We start from the raw sequence: 20,611 nt of genomic DNA, 5'->3' as shown, positions 1-20,611 counted from the left end.
GGGAGCTAGTAAATAGAAGATAGTAGATGGAACGTGGACGTCGGATTGATGCAAATGATGTCAGCCATTAGATTTGTCCACTGAGTAAATCAAGTTGGTGCACTATAAGATAGATAGATAATTAATATCTAACCTATTTTTATTTAACGCCGTTAATTTAGGGGTCTAAGGTTGACCATTCATGTTGATATATATAAATATAAAAATTACTTATTTTTGAATTTGATTCATTATTAGTAAATGGACTATAAGAATGATGTATAATATTCTATATTTGCATAAAAAACTTTGAAAAAGACGAACGATTAGACAAAGATTTGGTTGAGATATGATATTGTGGTATTTGTAATACTCACTCCGTCCTTTTTATGGCACGTTGAATTTTGAATCTAAATTTGACCAAGATTTATTACATTAAATTTGATGTAGGGAGCATAGATGGAAAATACGTGTGATTTTAGAAGCCAGTAAATAGAAGAGGGTAGATGGAACGTGGACTGTTGGATTTGATGCAAATGATGTCAACCGTTAGATTTGTCCAATGAGTAAGTCAAGTTAGGGCAATATAGGATAGATATGCGTGATTTTGGGAGCTAGTAAATAGAAGAGGGTAGATGGAACGTGGACCGTCGGATTTGATGCAAATGATATCAGCCGTTAGATTTGTCCAATGAGTAAATTAAATTGGTGCACTGTAGAATAGGCTAGTAATGTGTCCGTAGCGTAGACCAGTAATGTGACCGTGCTAACGCTACAGTATTCCCTTTTTTCTAGTAGATTCTTCCCTCTTACATTGTTCCTTATTATATTTATTATATTGGATCGATTGGAATACATTTATCGTATTCGTTACGTCACCGAATACAAACCGCTCTTTTTTTGGTGGACCTATTTAATAGTTTATGATATTAATATTTTTGGGAATACTTCGCACGCCAAAAAAAATTTAAATGAAGCATGCTATAAGTAGTCTGAGATACATTAATGTATTTGATATCTTATTATGGTGAGAGTATACTATTGGACAAACCAAACACTACAGCCTTTGTAATCACATTTTTAACATGTTGAGACAACAAATTAATCTACCTTAGGTTATCACTGTGCACATTAACTTCCATATTGCCAACAATACATGGGAGTTTCTCTAAATTAATAAAACAAAGTGGCCTCATTTTTGCGTCGAGTACAAATTTACAACCAGTGAACACTTTAATATTGTATAAAACTAAAGTAATTTACAACCATCGAACACTTTAAAATTGTATAAAATGTTTACCTTCAAAGACAATGGCATTTTCTAGTCACCTTGCTTGATGGATTCAAGCTAAATACAATAACTTGTAAAATCACCTTGAGGCAAAACCGAATAACGTAGAATTAACCAAGGGGTATGAAGAATCCAACTATTGGGAAATATCCAATAGTGCTCTACCTGCAAGAAAATAAAGGGGGCAATTATCGTTCTCGCCCCTGTTTAGGTTCTAATACTACTGATTTTACCCTCTTTTTTAGGGTTTTCATATTTACCCCGGTTTTTTTAATTGAACGAACTGATCGTCCCTCCTTTGGATGGAAGGACTAACGGTGTTAACTCACATGTTAAATGACTATTTTACCCTTTCTTGAGAATATTATTTTTATCCTAGATTTTTTAGTTACGCTCCATTCTAAATCATAGCAATATTATTTTTAATTCATATTCAGTTTAAAGACTTTTAATTTTTCCTAAAAAAATGACAGAGCTCTTGTATTCTTTATTTACCAACAGCTTTTGCTTCTGTTGTAATTGTAGCAAAAGCTCATATACACTTTTCTGCATTATTCAGAATAGAATCCAAGGAAAATTAAGAAATGGCATCATAACCACAGCTAAAATCAACCTTAGCAGAAAATGTGTCTAATCAACAGAGTCACTACTAAATTACCGTGCATTGCGCATATAAATCACAGTATTTCAAAGGCCAAATCATGCAGTAGATCTTTAGAGGTAATAGTAATGCCTTCAAGAATTATTGCTTGATCTCGATCAGTCAAGCTAGCTAATCAGATACTATGCATAAAAATTACCTAGAATAGCAGAAGTAGAGCTTATTGGCCTATTGGGTGATTCAAGATGATAACCAGTGCTTAAGCTTGAGACTCGTAAAAAAAACAACAATGTGATCAAGAAATGCATCTTCTTATACACCTGCTCAATTGGCCCAATCGCATAAAATTGCAATTCAATCAAGGAACGCACAAACGCTGCATCCTCGATCTAACAGAAAAAAAAAACGAACCCTTTCCACCGCCAAGATTTTTAATCTTTTAGCACTTAATTCTTTCATCTTTTACCATCTAATTCGCGTGTCTTTGATAATATACCACACATGGAGTGCGAATTCCTTTATTCCACACCACTTTCTCATCTTTTCTTCTATTTCATTTTTTCCTCCCATTTTATCTTTTATTTTCAGCTGGATGGACTGTTTTGCCCCTGGGTCCACCTGCCAAGATATCTGTATGTGACCTGCCAGGAAATAGTACTAGGGAGGCAAAACGACGATATCTGTACGCTGCATGTGACCTGCCAGGTACGAGATCCCTCGAACAGGCGAGGATAATCGAGTCTCCTCCGATCCGATCAATCTCAGTTATTCTGGCAGGTGAAACTAGGGGCAAAACAGTCCACCCAGTTAAAAAGAAAAGAAAAAATAGGAAACAGAAAAGGAAAAATAAGAAAGTGACGTGTAATAAAGAAATTTGCGCTCCCTATGTATATCGTGAAATGCGTGCGAATTAGAGGGTAAAGATGAAAGATATGCGAATTGAGCGCTGAAATATGAAAAATCTCCCGCTCGGGATCACTCGAGCCGTCGAGCGCGACGGCGCCGCCGGCGGCCTTGAGCTTGGCCACGAGCGCCTCGGCCTCCACCTTGGGAAGCCCGGAGCGCACCACAACCGATGCCTTGAGCTTGCTTCTCCCAGTAGCTGCCTCCTCTCCTGGCTGTCGCCGTCGCTTGAATCAGCCGCCGCCAAGACCCCTTCCAGCCGCCGCCATCTCCCCTGCCCAGCCGCTTCCGCCCCAGCAGCCGCCGTCGCCGCGCGCCCCTCCCTGGCGCCGCCGAGCCCCGCGAGCCTCTCCTTGCCGCCGGCGCCGTGAGCCACGCCGCTGACGCCGTGCCCCCTTCCTAGCCACCGCCGACCCGACGCAGCGCCCTCTCCCAGTGCTCACATTCAGAAATTGCCACTCCACACTATTCTCCCCTCTCTCTAGTTGTAACAGGGGCAAAATTGTCCTTTACAATTTTATGAATTATTTTTTTATTTTTTTAACAGACTATATTTGAAAACTAACGGTTTTCCTAACTTCCATCCAAAAGCCAAAAGAGGGGCAACCAATTGATTCAGATCAGAAAGGTAGGGACAAATACGAAAACCCTAAAAAGTAGGGTAAAATCAGTATTAGACTCTAAAATAAGGGCAAGAATAAAATTGTCCCATAAAAAAGACAACATGATGTCATATTGAAAATAGTGGCCAAACTTGCTATAGCCGATTAATATCCTCCCATCGAATTAGTTGCAATTCAGTAACATAAATTAAATCAACATGCTTTATTAAAAAAATAGAAGATGCTATGATTCAAATCATGTGTGAGAGTATTTATCCATTACTGATTAGTTTTATGATTATCAGGTCAAATAGGTTACCTGTATTAAAAGTTTAATCAAAGTGTGAAATTATGAAAATTTTGAAGAAATAAACCATTAAATTCATTGGATATCAATTCTGCAGAAATCACCTTACTGAGAAAAAATAGCACTAATACAGGTCAAGAAATTATGATTCACATGACGGGTTTTAATAATTATTTACAAATCGTATGGTTGGATTACTTTCCACGAATCAACATAACAACAAACAGGTAGGGTGCAGCAAGGGTCAGTAGTTTGTGATGTATGGTTGATGACCTTGGAGCAGTTGGTAGATCCATGGTGTATACTTTGAAGGTATAAGATTAAATTTATCTGTTATTCTACAATGCAGCATGGCATTTGGATAATTGGTTTGCACAAAGCTAATTTTGGGGTACTATTATACGTAACCTGCTTCGATTATGCTTCCATTAGCAATAAAAAAATTGAGACTTATGTACTCAAAGCTTATGCTACTCTGTTTATGGATAATTTGTACAGGAACATAGACTTAAATAAGTTCCTAAAAATGGCTCATAGATTTTAGACTAACCATCTTGCATGTGATTCACTTCTAGTAAGTTGATCGTAGATTGTAGGTGCTTCACTTCTAGTAAGTTGATCATCTCTAAAATGCTAACCGAATTTCAGGTGTACAGCTTGGTTTCTCTAAAACTATCTTTCATGCCAGCAAGCTCTAGGCAGAAAGGACATACTTTATATCTCTTAGGAGAACGACTCAAATGAGAACTGCATTGATATTTAACACGCTGATACATCTAATCTTAATTTAGAGTTAGCTGCCAAGAGAAAGGACAATTCAGTCGACATGCTTATCTAAGCTTAATTTGTACTAAGCCCAATTTTTAGGTGAAGTCATCACAGCTCAGAACCAGATCAGATGCACGTCAAATTGAGGGCAAAAGGAGAGGAAAGAAAGGTGACAAATTTTAGTATTGGGATTTGGGGTGATGCCATCTTGGTGGGCAGCCTACGTTACGCCATGGAGCACATAGGGGACCATGTGATCTCACTGGATATGCGTTAAAATTTTAGGTAAGATTATATCAGCAAGGACATCTAAAAACCACCCTTTGCAGTAGCTCGCGATCTGAACTGTAAATTTGTTTTGAGTAAAAAAACATCTAGGATGGCCTATCGAAGTATCTTTATCGAGGCAAAATACAGAGAACTATTTACCTTACAGAAAAAAGATAAATGACATTCAGAATTCAGAACAGACTTCAAGCTGGACTCTACTAATTAAGAGGTATTATCAATCACTTCATAAAGGGAAAACATTGTGAAACAAGTCAAAGATGAAATAGACGAAATAGAAATGGAACGAATAGTTAATTCCATGCAAAAGAAAGCGACTAATTTATGCCTAAACAGACACAAAGAGTCCGAGACACCAGTTAGCTGCGCAGGTCAGACTCAAACGGTCAGGGAGCTTCATGCAAGGATCATATGTATGCACAGTTTAGTCCAGCCAGTAACATTAACCATCGTTCAGACATGCTGTAAGCTCAGACTCAGTTTCTGAAATTCAAAACTATTTCGCAACAGGATCAGCATGAACCATGCACTGCTAAGATGGATCATTCCTTCTACATCATGCGAGCGATAAATTTCTTGGGCCGCCCCTGGGGCGGTAAGTTAATTTATGGTGGCACGGAAAACAGAGATATAGATTAGTACATAATTAATTAATTATTAATTATTAAAAAAATATAAAAATAGATTAATATGATTTTTTTAAAATAACTTTTCTATAAATTTTTTTTGTAAAATATACCTGTTTAGCGGTTGAAAAACGTGGGCGTAGAAAACGAGAAAGATAAATTAACTTATACTCCCGGCGAAAGCGGCCTTGGTCTATTTTAGGCCACACCCTGATAAATACTCCAAGAAGACAAATCGTATCATGCGATTGGTAAACGGTAACATGCAAATTCAGACTTGCAGTGCAGGGAGGAGTGAACTGAGGAGTCCCAGATTGCAGCAGCGCTCACCTGCGAGGATGACAGCGAGACGGAGAAGACGGTGTAGACAAGGATGAAGGTGCTGACGATCTCCGCGCCGAGGGCGCCGGCGACGATGTAGCCGTCGCTGACAGTGTTGGCGCCGCCGCCGAGGGAGTTGTAGGGGGGATGGCGAGGCGACGGCGGCGGTGATGGCGCGGCCGGCGGCGGGGCGGAGGGGATGGCGAGGCGACGGTGGCGGTGGAGATGCCGAGGCCGGCGCGCGGGAGTGATGGCTATGCGACGGCTGCAGCAGTGATGGTACGGCCGACGGCGTCGGCGATGGCGAGGCCGACGGCGGCGGCGGGCGGCGGCGCAGTACTGCGTCGGCGGTGATGGCGCCGTTTAGTGCGTGCGGGATTTTTACGCAGCGTATGTGAGGGGGAAATAGACCGGGGTAGAAAAGGAAACATACCTGATAGAACTCGATCGTCCGATCTGACACAGATGATTTTAGTCGTTGGATTTATCTAATAAGTAAATCTAGTATACTATAGGACATATTATTGTATTTACCATTTATTATGGACTAGTGAGATTTTAATTAAAGCCTAGCCCATTTAATCAACATCAGCAACACACATGTTGCTAAAATTCAACATATACGGAGCCTCGAGTAAAATCAAGTACACTAATTTCACTAATCCTATGTAAGCAGACGAGGGGAACATTCATCTCTGATAACTATAGAGAACCAACAACTTGTGATTTTTGCTATTTTGTTATTGTCAAACACTGGCTTCGTCTCTTATGCCATCTCGGCTAAAATGTCGTCTTCAAACAACCCCTCTCATATTATTTGCCATAAAAGAGTAAATCAATACTTAGAGGAGGTGAATAAGCGATTAAAAAATTAAACCTAAAAGCGAAAGTTGTTACTTTCGAAAGTTTTGGTCAGAGCTTCAGAACTTCCGATCTTCGGAAGTTTCGTTGATCTTCGAAACTTCCGACAACACCAGATCTAGAACAAGAAAGAAGTAGATCTAGCCAACTAAAACACGAATAAGTAAATCACCTCCAAGCTCTGCACAATCAAAAACTAAAGTACGTGCGGCAATCAAAAGTAAAGCTCAAAGCAAAAGTTAGGGAGATTTCACCACAAGTATACGCAGAGATTTTTTCCGAAGTTCCAATCCTTGAGAGAATGGAACTATTCGTTAAGGAGCCCAACTTGATGCGGGTTTCAACACCCCTTTTCTCGGGATTATGCTCGTGCACTCCCCCTCACTCGAGGTGTCTCTTCCCTTGCGGAGGCGAGACCCTACCTTCAGAAACTTTCTCGGCACACCACAAAAGCTTTGGTGGCTTAAGGAACGACGCCTAGCCGTCTAGTTGTCCTCAACCACCAAGAGTAACAAGTTTACAATGAGTTCTTAGGGATGAATCTAGTGCTCAAGAAATTTCTCACGAAGTCAACACCAAGCACTCAAATCAACTCAAATCCACACACTCTCGCACACAAAATCCAAATCGTTTAGATCCGTGGAGAGGAGGGAGTGAGGAAGCAAGGCTCAAAGTGAATCTCAAGAAATCAAGCCAAAGGAAAAATGAATGAGCAATATGACCAGCAACCCTTGCTTAAGGGGTTGGGGGTATTTATACCCTCATCTCTTTTTCTGCACGTTCGGGCAAAAGATATTTTTTTCGGAACTTCCGATGAGTTCAAAATAGCTGGCCCCAACACTTAGAAGAAAATCAAATCAATCTGTAAAAATCATTCTTTGGAAGTTCCGGTCAGAATCTTCGGAACTTCTATGAATCTTACAGTACCGAAACCATCTTTGTATGGAACCTCCGAAGTTTTCTTCGGAACTTCCGTGGATCTTACAGTACTGAAATCGACCTTGTATGAAACTTCTGAAGCTTCTCTCCGGAACTTCCGTATAGCCAACATAATCGACTCTGACCTCTTCGGAAGTTCCGAAGACTTCTTCGGAACTTCCGTAAATTCCAGCACAAGTTCAAAAAGACAACAAAAAATGAACTTTAAATATTTTTCTGAGCATCGGATTCATTTCTAAAATTCATTTGCGCATCCCTCTTTATATATTTTTATGCATATATTAGTTTTACATATTTGATTTTTTTTGAATAAGACGAATAATCAAACGCCTATAAAAAAATCAACGACATTAAATATTTAGGGAATGAGGTAATATAACGGAACCAATTACGACGTAGTTCTAGCCGTAGGAACTATGAATCAGGATGCAGCATTAGTCCGAATAGATTTCCATTTCATTCTGTTAGGAGTTTTGTTAGTGATTTTAATAATCGGGATAATCACTGAGCTCCTGCTGTTTCAGCTCACCATCCTGATAATTGCTCTGTGTGTCTGTGTGCTTTTGTCTGCTGTAAAAACTCTCTACTCTGATGCCAAGAGCCCAAGAGCAAGGCAATAGTTCTCCGCCTTCATGTTGAACAACAGACTTTTTGCCTGCCCAGTACATGACTTGGGCCGAGTTCGGCTGGAGATGTTAGTTAACCTAGTCCCGTCGTAGAAAACGTAGTAATAGATTAGTACATGATTAATTAATTATTAAAAAAAATATAAAATAGATTACTATGATTTTTTAAAATAACTTTTCTATAGAAAATTTTTGTAAAAAATACACCGTTTAGCAGTTTGAAAATCGTGCGCACGAAAAACAGAACGGATAAGTTAGCTAAGGGAGGAGTGGCGAACGCGGCCTTGTTCTGTGTGTATTGAGCACTGCATAAACTATCATGTTGATGAAGTTTTGTGTCTGTTTTGGATATTTTGCGACAATGATTGGTTCAATCATCAAATTTTGCACGTGTATTGCTATCGCCCTTGATATTCTTACATGGTTGACAAGGCAACACTATGGTTTGGTGGTTTTGTCGATTGTACTTGGAATGGTCTTTTCATTATTGCTTTGCATCACATTTTATTTCAGCCAAGCAGGATACATATCTGTTCTTTATTCCCAAAGTAACTAAACGAATTTTAATGAAAAAGGAGAGAAAAATATCCTTTATCTGTTTGACATCATGCATTATATTGCTGGTATGAATCAATCGCCGTAACATATATAGCTCAAAGGACTGATTTTCAGTCCCAAGTGGCTCCTAATTAAACAATTGCTAACTCATAATGCCCAGCAGAGACACTATTGCAGAGGCTTTCAAGGAAAAGAAAAGAGAAGAACACCGAGCCTGGCGTACTTCACGTCAAAATTATTAAAAAATTCATTGGCAGCTGCCAAGTGCTTCTGGATTGACATGGAGTTCATGGCCTTCCTATGCTGAACCAAAATAATCAGTCAAAAGCATCAAAATTTGCCGTTAGACCAACAAGCTGGCTTCCAAGCTGCATCTGGCCATCTGCATTAAGGATGGCCAACCAAATTCATTAAGGATGGAAGAAAAAGAGTACAATGGTTTCCTTTACAATCTCAGCGTAGAGGTGCTGAGTCCGGCCATTGTCAGATGAAACCGAAAAAAAAAACAAGATCAGCTACAGAAATTTCTTTCCTCTCTAGGTGCTTGTTGGCCTGAACATAGCCATTTGAGATATGTTCCATTTTTTTTTCAGTTTTGCAATCCTGGCCACCAAAAAACTTGCTAAACCACTAAAGTACAGGATATAGCTCATTAACATTTTAGTATCTATCGCTATAACAGCCCTACCACAGAACAAAAACAAGAACCAATGTTACACTATATCCTTCGGGGTTACAAATCGAACAAAAAAACAAGACACAGCCCCAAGATAGTGCATAACATTACAAAATGCATAGCTACACAAAAGAAAGGCAAATGGCATAGCTGCTGCAGTTGGCCATATTGCTTGCGAATCTTTTATCCTCCAGCAGTCTCATAGCAGTCCAAGGACCTAAAATTTCACAAATTTGTTAGTTAAAAGTTCCTGCAAATACATAGCTTATAATAACATTTGAAAGATCCATATCAACCACATAAGCGTGCATTGATGCTTGATAAGTATTTAAGTACTTGCTAGCTCATCAGTGTATTTTCCACGTCATAGTTTTATTTTGCACTTATATAGAATTGTACAGTTATAACAAATATGTCAATTCTATTATATAAGATGCAAAATATAGAGCTAAAAGTAAAACTAGCTATGACTCTAAAACTAGAACAAGTAGCACAACAAAATAATATAAGAATTATGATTATCGTCAAACGATAAATACCATATTATAAAAAACAACAAACATAACAAAAAGCTAAAAGAGTACATACCTTCTCAGAAGTATCAGAAAATCCTAAAGTAAAGGTAACACATCTAGTGATACATCCGACAGGGTCATATATCTCAAGCTAAAAGGAACAAATTAAGATATGTTATTTCAAACATAAGGTTAGTTTCAATATTATTAACACCATGAAGATCATCACATATACCTCCAAATCAGTAGTCCAGCTAGAATCAGAGCTTTCAAGAAAACCCCAGCCAAGACTGAGAAGGTACGCCTCAAACTGCTCATAAATATTTGTGATTATGTAAGAAATATTTCTTTTTTGGTTTTCAAAACTAAAAAAAAGTGATCATAAATGGCATACCATATGTAGAATGAAATCGCGACGTCCATTGTATGAAACAATGACATCACCCTTGAAAATACCAAGTCTCTCAGTGTATACCTGAATGTACCAATATAATTAAAATATATTGACAACTAATCTAAAACACGTAAATGTATACCTCATCCACGATGAAACCATCAGTAATGCCATGCTCCTATTAAACCATCAGTAATGTTTAATAGGGATTAAGGTTAAGAAAAAAAGACTATGGTGTTCCATATAAATGATCGGTGTGAGAGTAGGCGGGGATAAAATTAGAAGAATTTTAAATGACTAGTGATTGATGGACAAATACTCTCCTAAATGGATAGTGTTAGAAATGTTTATATAGTGATACAAGATTCAAATCCTAGAAATGATTGCTTGTTGGAGACTTGGAGTATTATTCTATTTTTAATACCAACTGTCAGAGCGTGAGCTCGTCGAGCGAGGGACCGTGGGACCCCCCTTGTGAGTTCGACCCAAGTGTGCGGGTTACAACCAAAAGCCTATCCAGAAGAACGGATGAAAGAGAGAGAGATCGAGGGGGTCAGGCCCCTCGATGGAACCGAAAGCCTATCCAGAAGAACCGAAAGCCTATCCAGGTTCAAGTCTACTCTTGTCGCTTGTTAACTATGAGAGTAAAGTTACAAGCTTATCACTGGGTCTGCTCTGAATGCTCTACTTGTCTTCCGTTGTCTCTTCCCGTCGGCCAGTGCCTCCTTTTATACTGTAAGGGGACACCACACGGGTCCTGGTTTTTCTCACCTGCAGTGCGTAAGGGCTCATTCTCCTCGGGACTGTCGTAGTGGCTGCAGTTAGTCAACATGCTACTCCACGTTGCCATGTCATCCTCACCCGAGCCTACTAATCAGTGGGTAGAGGAGAGGGCAACCCCTTGGACCTAACGACCCGGAGGGGGGGGGGGATTCCTCACGCGGTCGCCCCACGCATTAAATGCGATAGCGACCGCGGGAAAGACAGGCCATCCCTACGGTGACAACGCAGTCACCGCGTGGTGACCGAGGGCCTGACTTTTCCCTGGTAGAGGCGTGGGCGTGAGGCATGCGCCTATAGCCACATTAAATGTGGTGAGGCGTGCACCTGTGGCCGCATTGAAATAGGTAAGGCGTGTGCCAGGCACTCTGCCATCGCTATAATTGCGGTGGTTGGACGCCGCTGACACAGTGCGCCCGCACACATGGTGGGGCCCACATTCGCCATCCCAGGCCATGGGGGTCGGTGGTGGCCCGACCCCCCAGTACTCAGCCTCCAGGTTATCTTTTGGGCACGATCCCCTAGGAAGCACTGGAACTCTTGGGGCTCGACCCCCTTTTCAGGGGTTCAACTGCATGGGCCCTTGGCGCTATGCACCACTTACAGGGGATACCCCGGGCCCACATCTCGAAAAGTAGCCCCGACGTTGGTGGGGGTCGTAGCGGACGGGCACTGCTAACGCCTCGTCTTTCTACCGATGGGCCCGGCTAAAGTGCATACGGCCAGCTTCGACAACTTATGCGTATGCATTGGGAGCCCCCGGCCAACTTAGAGCGCCATACGGGGCACGGTTGGTTGGCCCGAGCCACTAGGTACATTACACCTCTGCAGCTTACGGGTAGAACTTGTGCAGCTGTATTATGTTCCATGGATTCGACAGTTGTGTGTCATCTTCCATGGCTAGCCGGACTGCACCTGGTCAGGGCGTCTCAATCACTTTGAATGGGCCCTCCCACGTGGGGGATAGCTTGCTCATCCCTGCTCATGTTTGGCCACGGCGCAAGACGAGATTGTTCACTTGGAGTGATCAAGGTCGAACGCTATTCTGGTGGTAGCGCCACAGGTCCTATTGGTATCGGGCCGTGCAGATCACCTCGCGCCGCCGTCTTTCCTCAAGATAGTCGAGGTCATCGCACAATAGCTTTTCTTGATCAACTTGTGCATACATGGTGGCTCGGGGTGAGCCCAGGGCCAGCTCGGACGGGAGGACGACTTCCGTCCCATACACCATGAAGGGTGTCTCATGTTGCGCGACTGGGGGTGGTCTGGTAACTCCGGTTTGCCCAGAGCACTTCCAATAGTTTCTCGGTCCATGAATCCCCGTGCTTCTTCAGCACGTTGTACGTCTTGGTCCTGAGGCCTTTTAGGATTTCGGCGTTCGCACGCTATACTTGGCCATTGCTTTAGGGATGGGCGGGCGAGGCGAAGCAGAGCTTTATGCCCAGGTTGTCGCAGTACTCAGCGAACAGCTTGCTGGTGAACTGTGTCGTTGCCCGTAATGATACGGTTGGCACCCCGAACCGAGCGATGATACCCTGATGAGGACATCAACGCCATAGATACATCCACACCTCAAAAGTACAACTTCCTGGTCTGATTACCCGCGCTCGTGCACGTTAACTCAACCATTAGGTGAGCTCTTTCTTGAGTTTATGTTCATCTCCTTTATATCCCGGAGACGCGTGCACTATTGTTATGCTCAGAAATGATGGAGAGGATCCAACGGAGCGAGGATTCGCGCGGGGTGGATTTGGACTGCAGGACAGCGACAACTTCTAACGACCACCACAACTTCATGCGAACTCCGATTTGGGCGTTCAAGTACTTCATAGAAAGCTTATCAAGTCTACTTTCAAATGGATCCAACCCCATCTCGTTATTTGTTTTGGATCGTCCGCTATTGCTGTTTTACTTCAGACTATTTTTATGGGTGCTGCGTCACCTCTTTTGGCCCAATGGGCCGTGTATCCAGTTGGGCCCATTAGGGGCGCGTCCTAGGGTTAGGTCACGACCCTGTGGCCGTGCTCTACCCCTATTTATACCCTGGCCGCCACCTCGAACGGCGGGTTTTGTTTCTGCAAGTTAGCTTTTGCTACTTGTACACGTGTGTGTTGGCGCAACCACTCGGATACTTGTTCACCGAACCCCACCTTAATAATCATTCATCTTTGTGCGTCATATTCATCTCGCAATTGAGTTGTTTATTTACTTTTTCTTGCTAGTTCTTCGATTGCTCGCAGGACAAGTGCCCTCGTGGCCGGCGTCGCGCACCGCAAGATCGCGGCGACCATTGGAGGTGGTGTATTGGTTGCTATGGCGCAGCGTTCTTGGATAGCTGTAGTCGAACCGTGAACGTCATCTCCACTTCAATCGAGTTATCCCTCATCGAAAGATCGGGCACCAAAAAGAAACCCTTGCGGGTCTTCATCACCTCCGATGAACCGAACGGCCGAGTGCTTGTCAATTTTGACGACAAGATATGCCTCGAGCCATTTGGTGAACTTGTCGATGGCTACGTAGAGGTACTTGTAGCCCTCACACGCTTGCTTGAAGGGGCCCAAGATGTCCAGCCTCTAGACCGCGAAGGGCCATGAGGGCGGGATCATCGGGAGAGCCTGGGCAGTTTGGTGGATTTGCTTGGCATGGAATAGGCACGCCCGACACCGCTGCACGAGATTTGATGTGTCCTCCAGCATGGTGGGACAGGAGGTTGAGGGTCGCGTCGCCGACAATCAAAACATGGCCCAACTTGACATTGCAGATGGTGGGGGAGGTCACTAGTGCTAGGTGACCGCTGCCGGCGATGCTCACCAGGTGGTCGGTTTGGTCAAAGGTGAGTCACCACGGACTAGCACGTCCGTCGTACCACCTCGTAGGACGGCATGACTGCTAGAAGCTCGCGCTTCATGGCCTTGAAGCTGTGACGGGAGGCATGGGCACACACTCCCCCGTCCATGGTGACGACGTTGTGCTTGGGCTCTTGGAACCCGAGGTTGTCGTCGTCCTCGTCGCCGACGGGGGCATGTCGCTCGACCTTCTGACGTCGATTCTCCGTAGAGGCCGCCGAGGCCTTGCCCTTGCAGTGGTCCTTCTCCCGCTCGTACATTTGCACGTGCTCGACCAAATTCTTGACCGAGCGGCACTCGACGAGGCTGTGGCGGTAGGTATTGTGCATCGAGCACCTCTCCTTGTTAGGCACGTTGGCGGACTCATCACGGCCGCTCACAACTTTCTGCTTGGGAGGGGGATGCGCGACGCCATCGGCGACGAGGACATGGCCCTCTTCACTGCCACACGACGACTTCCTCTTCCACACTCAGACGGCGTCGCGATGGTGGTCGCTGCGCCTGGGCTAGACGAGTTCCAGGCCTAGGCCTCCTCCCTTCCAGCCACGCGGCCCGCCAGGTCGAAGAGTTCGCCGATGGTCTGGGGCTCCATGGAGGCAATCTCCTCCAGCATGTGGTTGTGCCAGACACCACTCCTAAACGCGTAGATCACTGCATGGGCAGAGATGCGCGGGATGGTGTTGCTTACCTGGTAGGACCGCTGGATATATTAGTAGAGGGACTTGTTGTCCTACCGTTGCACCACGTGGAGGTCCTCCCCTGGACACAGGTAGGTGCCCTGGAAGTTCGTGGTGAACTGCTGGCACATGTCCTCCCAGGAGTGGACGGATGCAGCTGGGAGATTCATTAGCCAGTCTTCTACATGGCCTTTTAGCGCCATGGGGAAGTTCACCATGACTCGGTTGTCGCCCCCCGCGGCCCTGATGATCGTGGTGTAGATCTGGACGAACTCAGCGGGGTTTATGTTGTCATCGTATTTCTTGGTTAGGTTAGGCCTAAACTTTGAGGGCCAGCGGACGCTTCGCAGGCTCGCTACGAAAGCCCGGCACACACTGGAGGACGGAGACAGCGGAGGCCGCGCAGCCTACCGTCGAGTGCGTGCTCCCTTCAAAGAGAGACGCTGCCCGTGACCTGCGCGGGGCAGCGCGTGGCACGCCACCACTTGATGGTCAACCGAGCGTCACTCTCGGCGTACAGCTCTCCTTGTTGCACACCATCGCCCGCCAGCAGCGGGGGAGCCTCGAGGGCTCGTGCGGTCGTGTCGCTGAGGCGGCTCTCCGCGCCCGCCATCGAGCGATAGATGAGACGAAGGGCAAGCTACGAGATATCGTCGTGGAGTTGTTGTGCCGTTGTGACTAGCTTGACCACGTCATCTAGCCATCGCTGGACGTTTGTCCCCGGGTCCGGGGTAACTATTGAGTGGCGCAAGAGCACTTCAGCCACCTGCAGCGCGCTTTTCGGCGAGCCAAATTCCAGGCACCGGGGCACTTCGCCCTGTCACCGCCCGCCAGCGTGCTCACTCGGGCGGGCCTCGGTGTTGGCCTCATTGGGGGCAACGCCGCAGCCGCTGCAAGACCTTGGGCCACTGCGGGGTCCCGGGGTAGTGGTGGAGATCCATGAGTCCGAGTCCGGCGGTGCCGGTGATTCGGGCTATGGCCTCCCTCGTTCGCCAGGTCATCCTCTTCCTCGACATCCTCCACCGCCTCGTGTGGCGGCGTTGGAGTACGCACAATTGGCTCTTCCGCCTTCACTAATTGGAGAGAAAACCAAATGTCCCCAGGAGCGTGAAGCCAATGCTTCAAACCCTAACAAACGCACCCCCTATCTGGCGCGCCAGCTGTCGGAGCGTCAGCTCGTCGAGCGAGGGACCGTGGGATCCCCCTTGTGAGTTCGACCTAGGGTGCGAGTTAGAGCCTAAAAGCCTATCCAGAAGAACGAATGAAACATAGATCGAGGGGGGTCAGGCCCCTCGACAAACGCAAATGAGTTATACAGGTTTAGGCCGCCGCGAGGCATAATACCCTACTCTTATCGCTTGTGAACTATGAGAGTAAAGTCACAAGCTTATCGCTGGGTCTGCTTTGAATGTTCTACTTGTCTTCCATTGTCTCTTCCCGATGGCCAGTGCCTCTATTTATATTGTAAGGGGGCACCACAGGGGCAATGGTTTTTCTCACCTGCGGTGCACAGGGGCTCCTCCTCGGGACTACCATGGTGGCCGCAGTTAGTCAACATGCTACTCCATGTTGCCATGCTGTCGTCGCCCGGGCCTACCAGTTAGTGTGTAGAGAAGGCAACCCCTTGGACCTAAGGGTCTGAAAGGGGGGCCACTCCTCTCACGTGGTCGCTTGCGCATTAAATGCGCAAGTGACCGTGGGAAAGACAGCCATCCTTGCTATGACAGCGCTGTCACCGCGCGGTCACCGAGGCCTGACTTTTCCCTGGAATAGTCGTGGGCGTGAGGCTTGCGCAGTTGCGCTTATAGCCGCACTAAATGTGGTGAGGCGTTCGCCAAGCGCTCTCCTATCGCCATAACTGCGGTGGTTGGGCGTCGCTGACGTGTTACGCCCACACACGTGGTGAGGCCCGCATTCGTCGTCCTAGGTTGTGGGGGTCGGGGATGGTCCGACCCTCCCAGTACTCAGCCTCCAGGTTATCTTCCGGGACAGACTCATTTTTCAGGGGTTCATTGCGTGGGCCCTCGACGCCATGCGCCACTTACAGGGATTCCCTGGGCACACATCTCCGACACCAACATAGACATACATCTCCTATCGCCACAATTTTATAGCTATAAAAAGAATAGTAACAAAAATACAATAGTATGAGGGATTGTTAATGAACCTGTGTCTCCTCCACATGTCAATGCATGTCTGCAGGATCGAAATAGATAGGATGTCTGGATATGGCAAGCGACCGAATGTCATCCCTACAACATTTCCATGCTCATCAATCGCAGGTCCTCCAGTGCCACACTGCATCAAAGAAATAACACAAACAAAATAAGCAAGAAAGTAGGAATGGATAAACAAAATTGCAACGACAATACAATTTATACCAGTGCAACTTCAGAGCTGAGAGATAACCAGTACTTGTCCACGAAAAAGGATGGTGGCTCCTGAAACAGGATTGAGCCATGCCTAGCAAATAAGGATGCTTTATGGTCCCTTGCTAAGGCAAACACTTTCTGTCCAAAGTTTGGACAAGAGCCAAAATTAGCAGGCTCCAATGGAGAGTCCACCATGGCCTCCAACAATGCAATGTTGTAGCGTGCATTAAAGAACAACAATTGCCCCTCTACGTTAGTATTATTGGGCAAAAGTATGCGCAACTGCAAAAAGAGAGATGATTAACTAGTTTTGAATAATGGCCCAATTACAAAATGTAAACTAAATAGTAATAGATGTATGCAAATTGATTTTATTATGGGTTATTTTCATGGTCCAAGTATCATAATCAATCAATACAGTAAGGTTTGACTTTGTGCTTACGTTTGGTTTGGGATGGACTAATGCACCATCATAGCACACGGCTGCAGAGCAAGTTACAATCGTTGCCAACTTGCTGGTCTCGTTCCAATCCACGATTATCCCACTGCATTGCATAATCTCCTTCCCATCTGTAAAACAGAGGCACAATTAGCAGCGGGTCATAAGCCGAAAATTGGAAGAGATCGATGGCAACTGAAATCAATTTGTTAGCAGCTGCAGCAGCAGTCTTTTTATATACCAGGCACACGTGAGACGATGCCGACAACCGAACGAGCTGCCTTCCGGACAATGGCCTTGTCAGCAATGCTCACGACGTCCATGGCAGTGCGTGGGTCCTCCTCCTCCGTCCTGATTGTGCATGGAACGTCAACATCAGTATCCGCAGGTCCTGCAAAAGAGCAATGCTAAAGTTTTCAGTTCTAGGGTTTCCCTTTTATCCCCTTCCCTTGTTGCTACTAACGAGGGCTAAAGAGAAATTAGAGGCCTACATAACCTGAGAGCGCGCAGATCCTGCGCAACTAAATATCCCAGTTCATAACATCGATCGAGTTGCCGGAAGTGGGGTACGGTGGCAGTTCAACACGCGGCGACCAGGGCCGGGGCCGGGATGTGGGATCCGCTGCTAATGGCGGCCGCAGCGCCTTGCCTCCCGTCGTCTTCTTGACCTTCCTCTTCTTGAGGACTGGACCCAGGGCATCCGCCATCTCCAGCCCTAGCTCCCTCGATCGAAGCCGGGTAATCCTCCTCCCCGCACTCGCATCTCCCACTACTCCCGCCGCCGCCGTCTTCGAACCGCTCCGTTTCGGCGGCATCGATCCTCACCGAAGCTGGAGGGACCCTGGGAGGGAGAGGAAGGATGATGGGGATTGTTGCCGGGGGTGCGTTCTCTTCTCTCCTTTTCTCTCGCCAATAATTTCTCTTCCGTCTAACTTGCACACAACCTGTATGTTAGACCCAATGTGAAATTTAATGTAGCATACAACTTACGTATGTATAAAATTGGATATGATGTCACGTAATATATTACTAAAAAAACTACTGAACTTATAAATATAGGCAGAAATTTGAAAAAAAAATAAAAGGTTCAAAGAATAATAACAATACAGGTGAATGCACCTGTTAGTATGATCTAAGGAGAAATTTACAGATTCATATAAGAATCTGAAAGCCAATCTATCTCAGTCACACTGACCACCCAACTGCAACCACTGATTTCAAAAAATAAAATAAAATGAATAATAGTTGTGCTCACACTGCATGAATGGCAGCAGCTGAGATGTCTTGCCAGGTTAAATTATACAGGACATCAAACTACATGAATTTTTCAAAACATGTGCTTGGATTTATCACAGGAAAAAAGAATAAAAATAATACAATTATATGCTGATCTGCTAGATAGAGAAGGCAAAGATAAAGATACAGGTTATACTGGAACTCTAAAGGAATTTGATTACATGAGGTTAGACATTATGCTTCAAGTATTTGTGGAATTTATGTTGAAGGGATTCATGAAGCTAGGGCAATCCAAAGAAGATAAGCTCCGGAGAGTAATGCTTCAGATTGACAGCTCAGATATCAGTTTTGCATTTAAGGTATGGAAAAATGCTCCTTACTCTTGCAAATTCATGGCATTCTTGTATATTTGTTTTCAGATGTACTTATTAGCTTAATTTAAATACAGGGTAACCGGTTCTTTCAGAAATGCTTGGAGCAACTTAAATTTTAGTTAATCACTCCATTCAGCAATTATGTCTATACACAGTTGCATTGAATCTTATATCAAATGTCAGCAAATAAAAATCAAGAATGCCCAAATTCAGGTGAATTTCTGATTCAGCAATTACCATACAAGTCACTTTCTAATGTCGCCTCTTAGTAGTTCAGCCTCTAAATGCTTGACAAATTAGTTACACGTGAAATTACTTTGTGTTCATGGAATAAGCAAATTATTGCAAATTACGGGGGACGGTCGGTCGGCGAACGGCGAGCGGCGGCAACAACGATGGAGGGAGGCGGTGGGTCGGCGAACGGGGGGCGAAGGGGCGGGCAGTGCAGACGGGGTAGATGGGGGATGGAGGCGGCGCTGGCGGTGGAGGCGGCGCGAGCGGCGGGTCGCCGAACGGGTGGCGGAGGCGGCGATGGAGCGGCGGATCCGGGCGGCGCGGGATATTTCACTATTTTTTGTCACCGAACCTGCCAATTCTTCAGTTTTACTAGAAATGGCCCGCCTCCTGGCTATAATTTTATATTTATTTGTTTATGCAGTCAAATACTATATATTAATGTACTTCTGTAACACTAATACCTGTTATAAATATTGAATGGATCAAATCTTGTTTAACAAATCTTATTAGGTGCCGTATACGACGGTCGTATTTTTCGTATTTTCACGTTATCGTTTAACGATGTGTACAGATAAAAAAAATTACTAATATAGAAGGTTGGCGGGCACTATGTTACATTAATATATGTATATATTAATGGATTGTTTTGCTCTCATGGAAGAACAATAGTCAGATGGTTAAGATGATACATCTCGTTCCTGCAAAAAAAAAAAAGAAAAAGTAGTATAGTAGCAAGCAACATATGTCGTGAAAGTAGTAAAAAATATTAACTCGAAAAGAAGATGTAGAACTAAGGGGGTTGTTTGTTTGGATCTTGGAAGACTACTTCTACAGATTCCATATACCCGGTGTGGTCAAGTACATCCTCATATAAACACATCTAAAACGAAACAAGTGCGAAACAAGTGGAGTAGGAGGGGAGGAAGAAAACCCTACACCACGTTCTCCCTCTGTAGCCGTTGCCGTTTGACTTTAGGTTCATGTTTAACGTTTCCCTTCGTCTTATTTAGAATTTATGTTCATATATGTAAAATTATAATACATACTTAATTTCTATAATAATATATCATATTGTTATATATAATTTTTTTATTAGACGAATGGTCAACGCGGACCAAAAATTAATTTCTATAATAATAAATCATATTGTTATATATAATTTTTTTATTAGACGAATGGCAGACCAAAAATTAACGACGTCGTATAAAAATAATGAGTCGTATAAAAAAATACGAAGGGAATATCTATCTACTACTACTCTGCTCCTGTTAGAACAAATGCCAGCACTCTAATCTCCAGCTGTGTGCTGCTGCTAGCGTAATTTGTATGGTGAAGGAAATCTGTAATATGTCTCGTCCACGTCCACACACACACTACCTGCCTCGCTTGGCTCGA

At 44.5% G+C, this 20,611-nt stretch overlaps 1 protein-coding gene across 1 annotated transcript; it reads right to left on the bottom strand.

Moving 5' to 3' along the window:
• Window positions 1-9,036: 9,036 nt before the first annotated feature.
• On the bottom strand, window positions 9,037-18,257 carry LOC107304245. Its single transcript, XM_015837470.2, has 9 exons — window positions 17,866-18,257; window positions 17,611-17,760; window positions 17,373-17,500; window positions 16,940-17,212; window positions 16,726-16,856; window positions 10,256-10,336; window positions 10,097-10,171; window positions 9,935-10,012; window positions 9,037-9,563 (listed from the first exon to the last, which is right to left on the bottom strand). Exons 2-8 carry the CDS (start codon window positions 17,690-17,692, stop codon window positions 9,958-9,960), a joined length of 825 nt encoding a protein of 274 aa, XP_015692956.1. The 5' UTR covers window positions 17,693-17,760; window positions 17,866-18,257; the 3' UTR covers window positions 9,037-9,563; window positions 9,935-9,957.
• Between the last annotated feature and the right edge of the window lie 2,354 nt (window positions 18,258-20,611).

The sequence above is a fragment of the Oryza brachyantha genome, chromosome 5 (assembly GCF_000231095.2).
Source record: "Oryza brachyantha chromosome 5, ObraRS2, whole genome shotgun sequence".
NCBI classification, from domain to species: domain Eukaryota; kingdom Viridiplantae; phylum Streptophyta; class Magnoliopsida; order Poales; family Poaceae; genus Oryza; species Oryza brachyantha.
This window is presented reverse-complemented; position numbering and strand designations above follow the sequence as displayed.

Excerpts from the sequence above, each read along its gene's own strand:
- LOC107304245 (XM_015837470.2), bottom strand. The coding sequence starts at position 17,692 with ATGGACGTCGTGAGCATTGCTGACAAGGCCATTGTCCGGAAGGCAGCT. Across the intron at positions 10,337-16,725 it reads GACATGTGGAGGAGACACAG|GTATACACTGAGAGACTTGG; the intron begins GTTCATTAACAA and ends TGGTACATTCAG. Across the intron at positions 10,172-10,255 it reads GCGATTTCATTCTACATATG|TTTGAGGCGTACCTTCTCAG; the intron begins GTATGCCATTTA and ends ATTTATGAGCAG.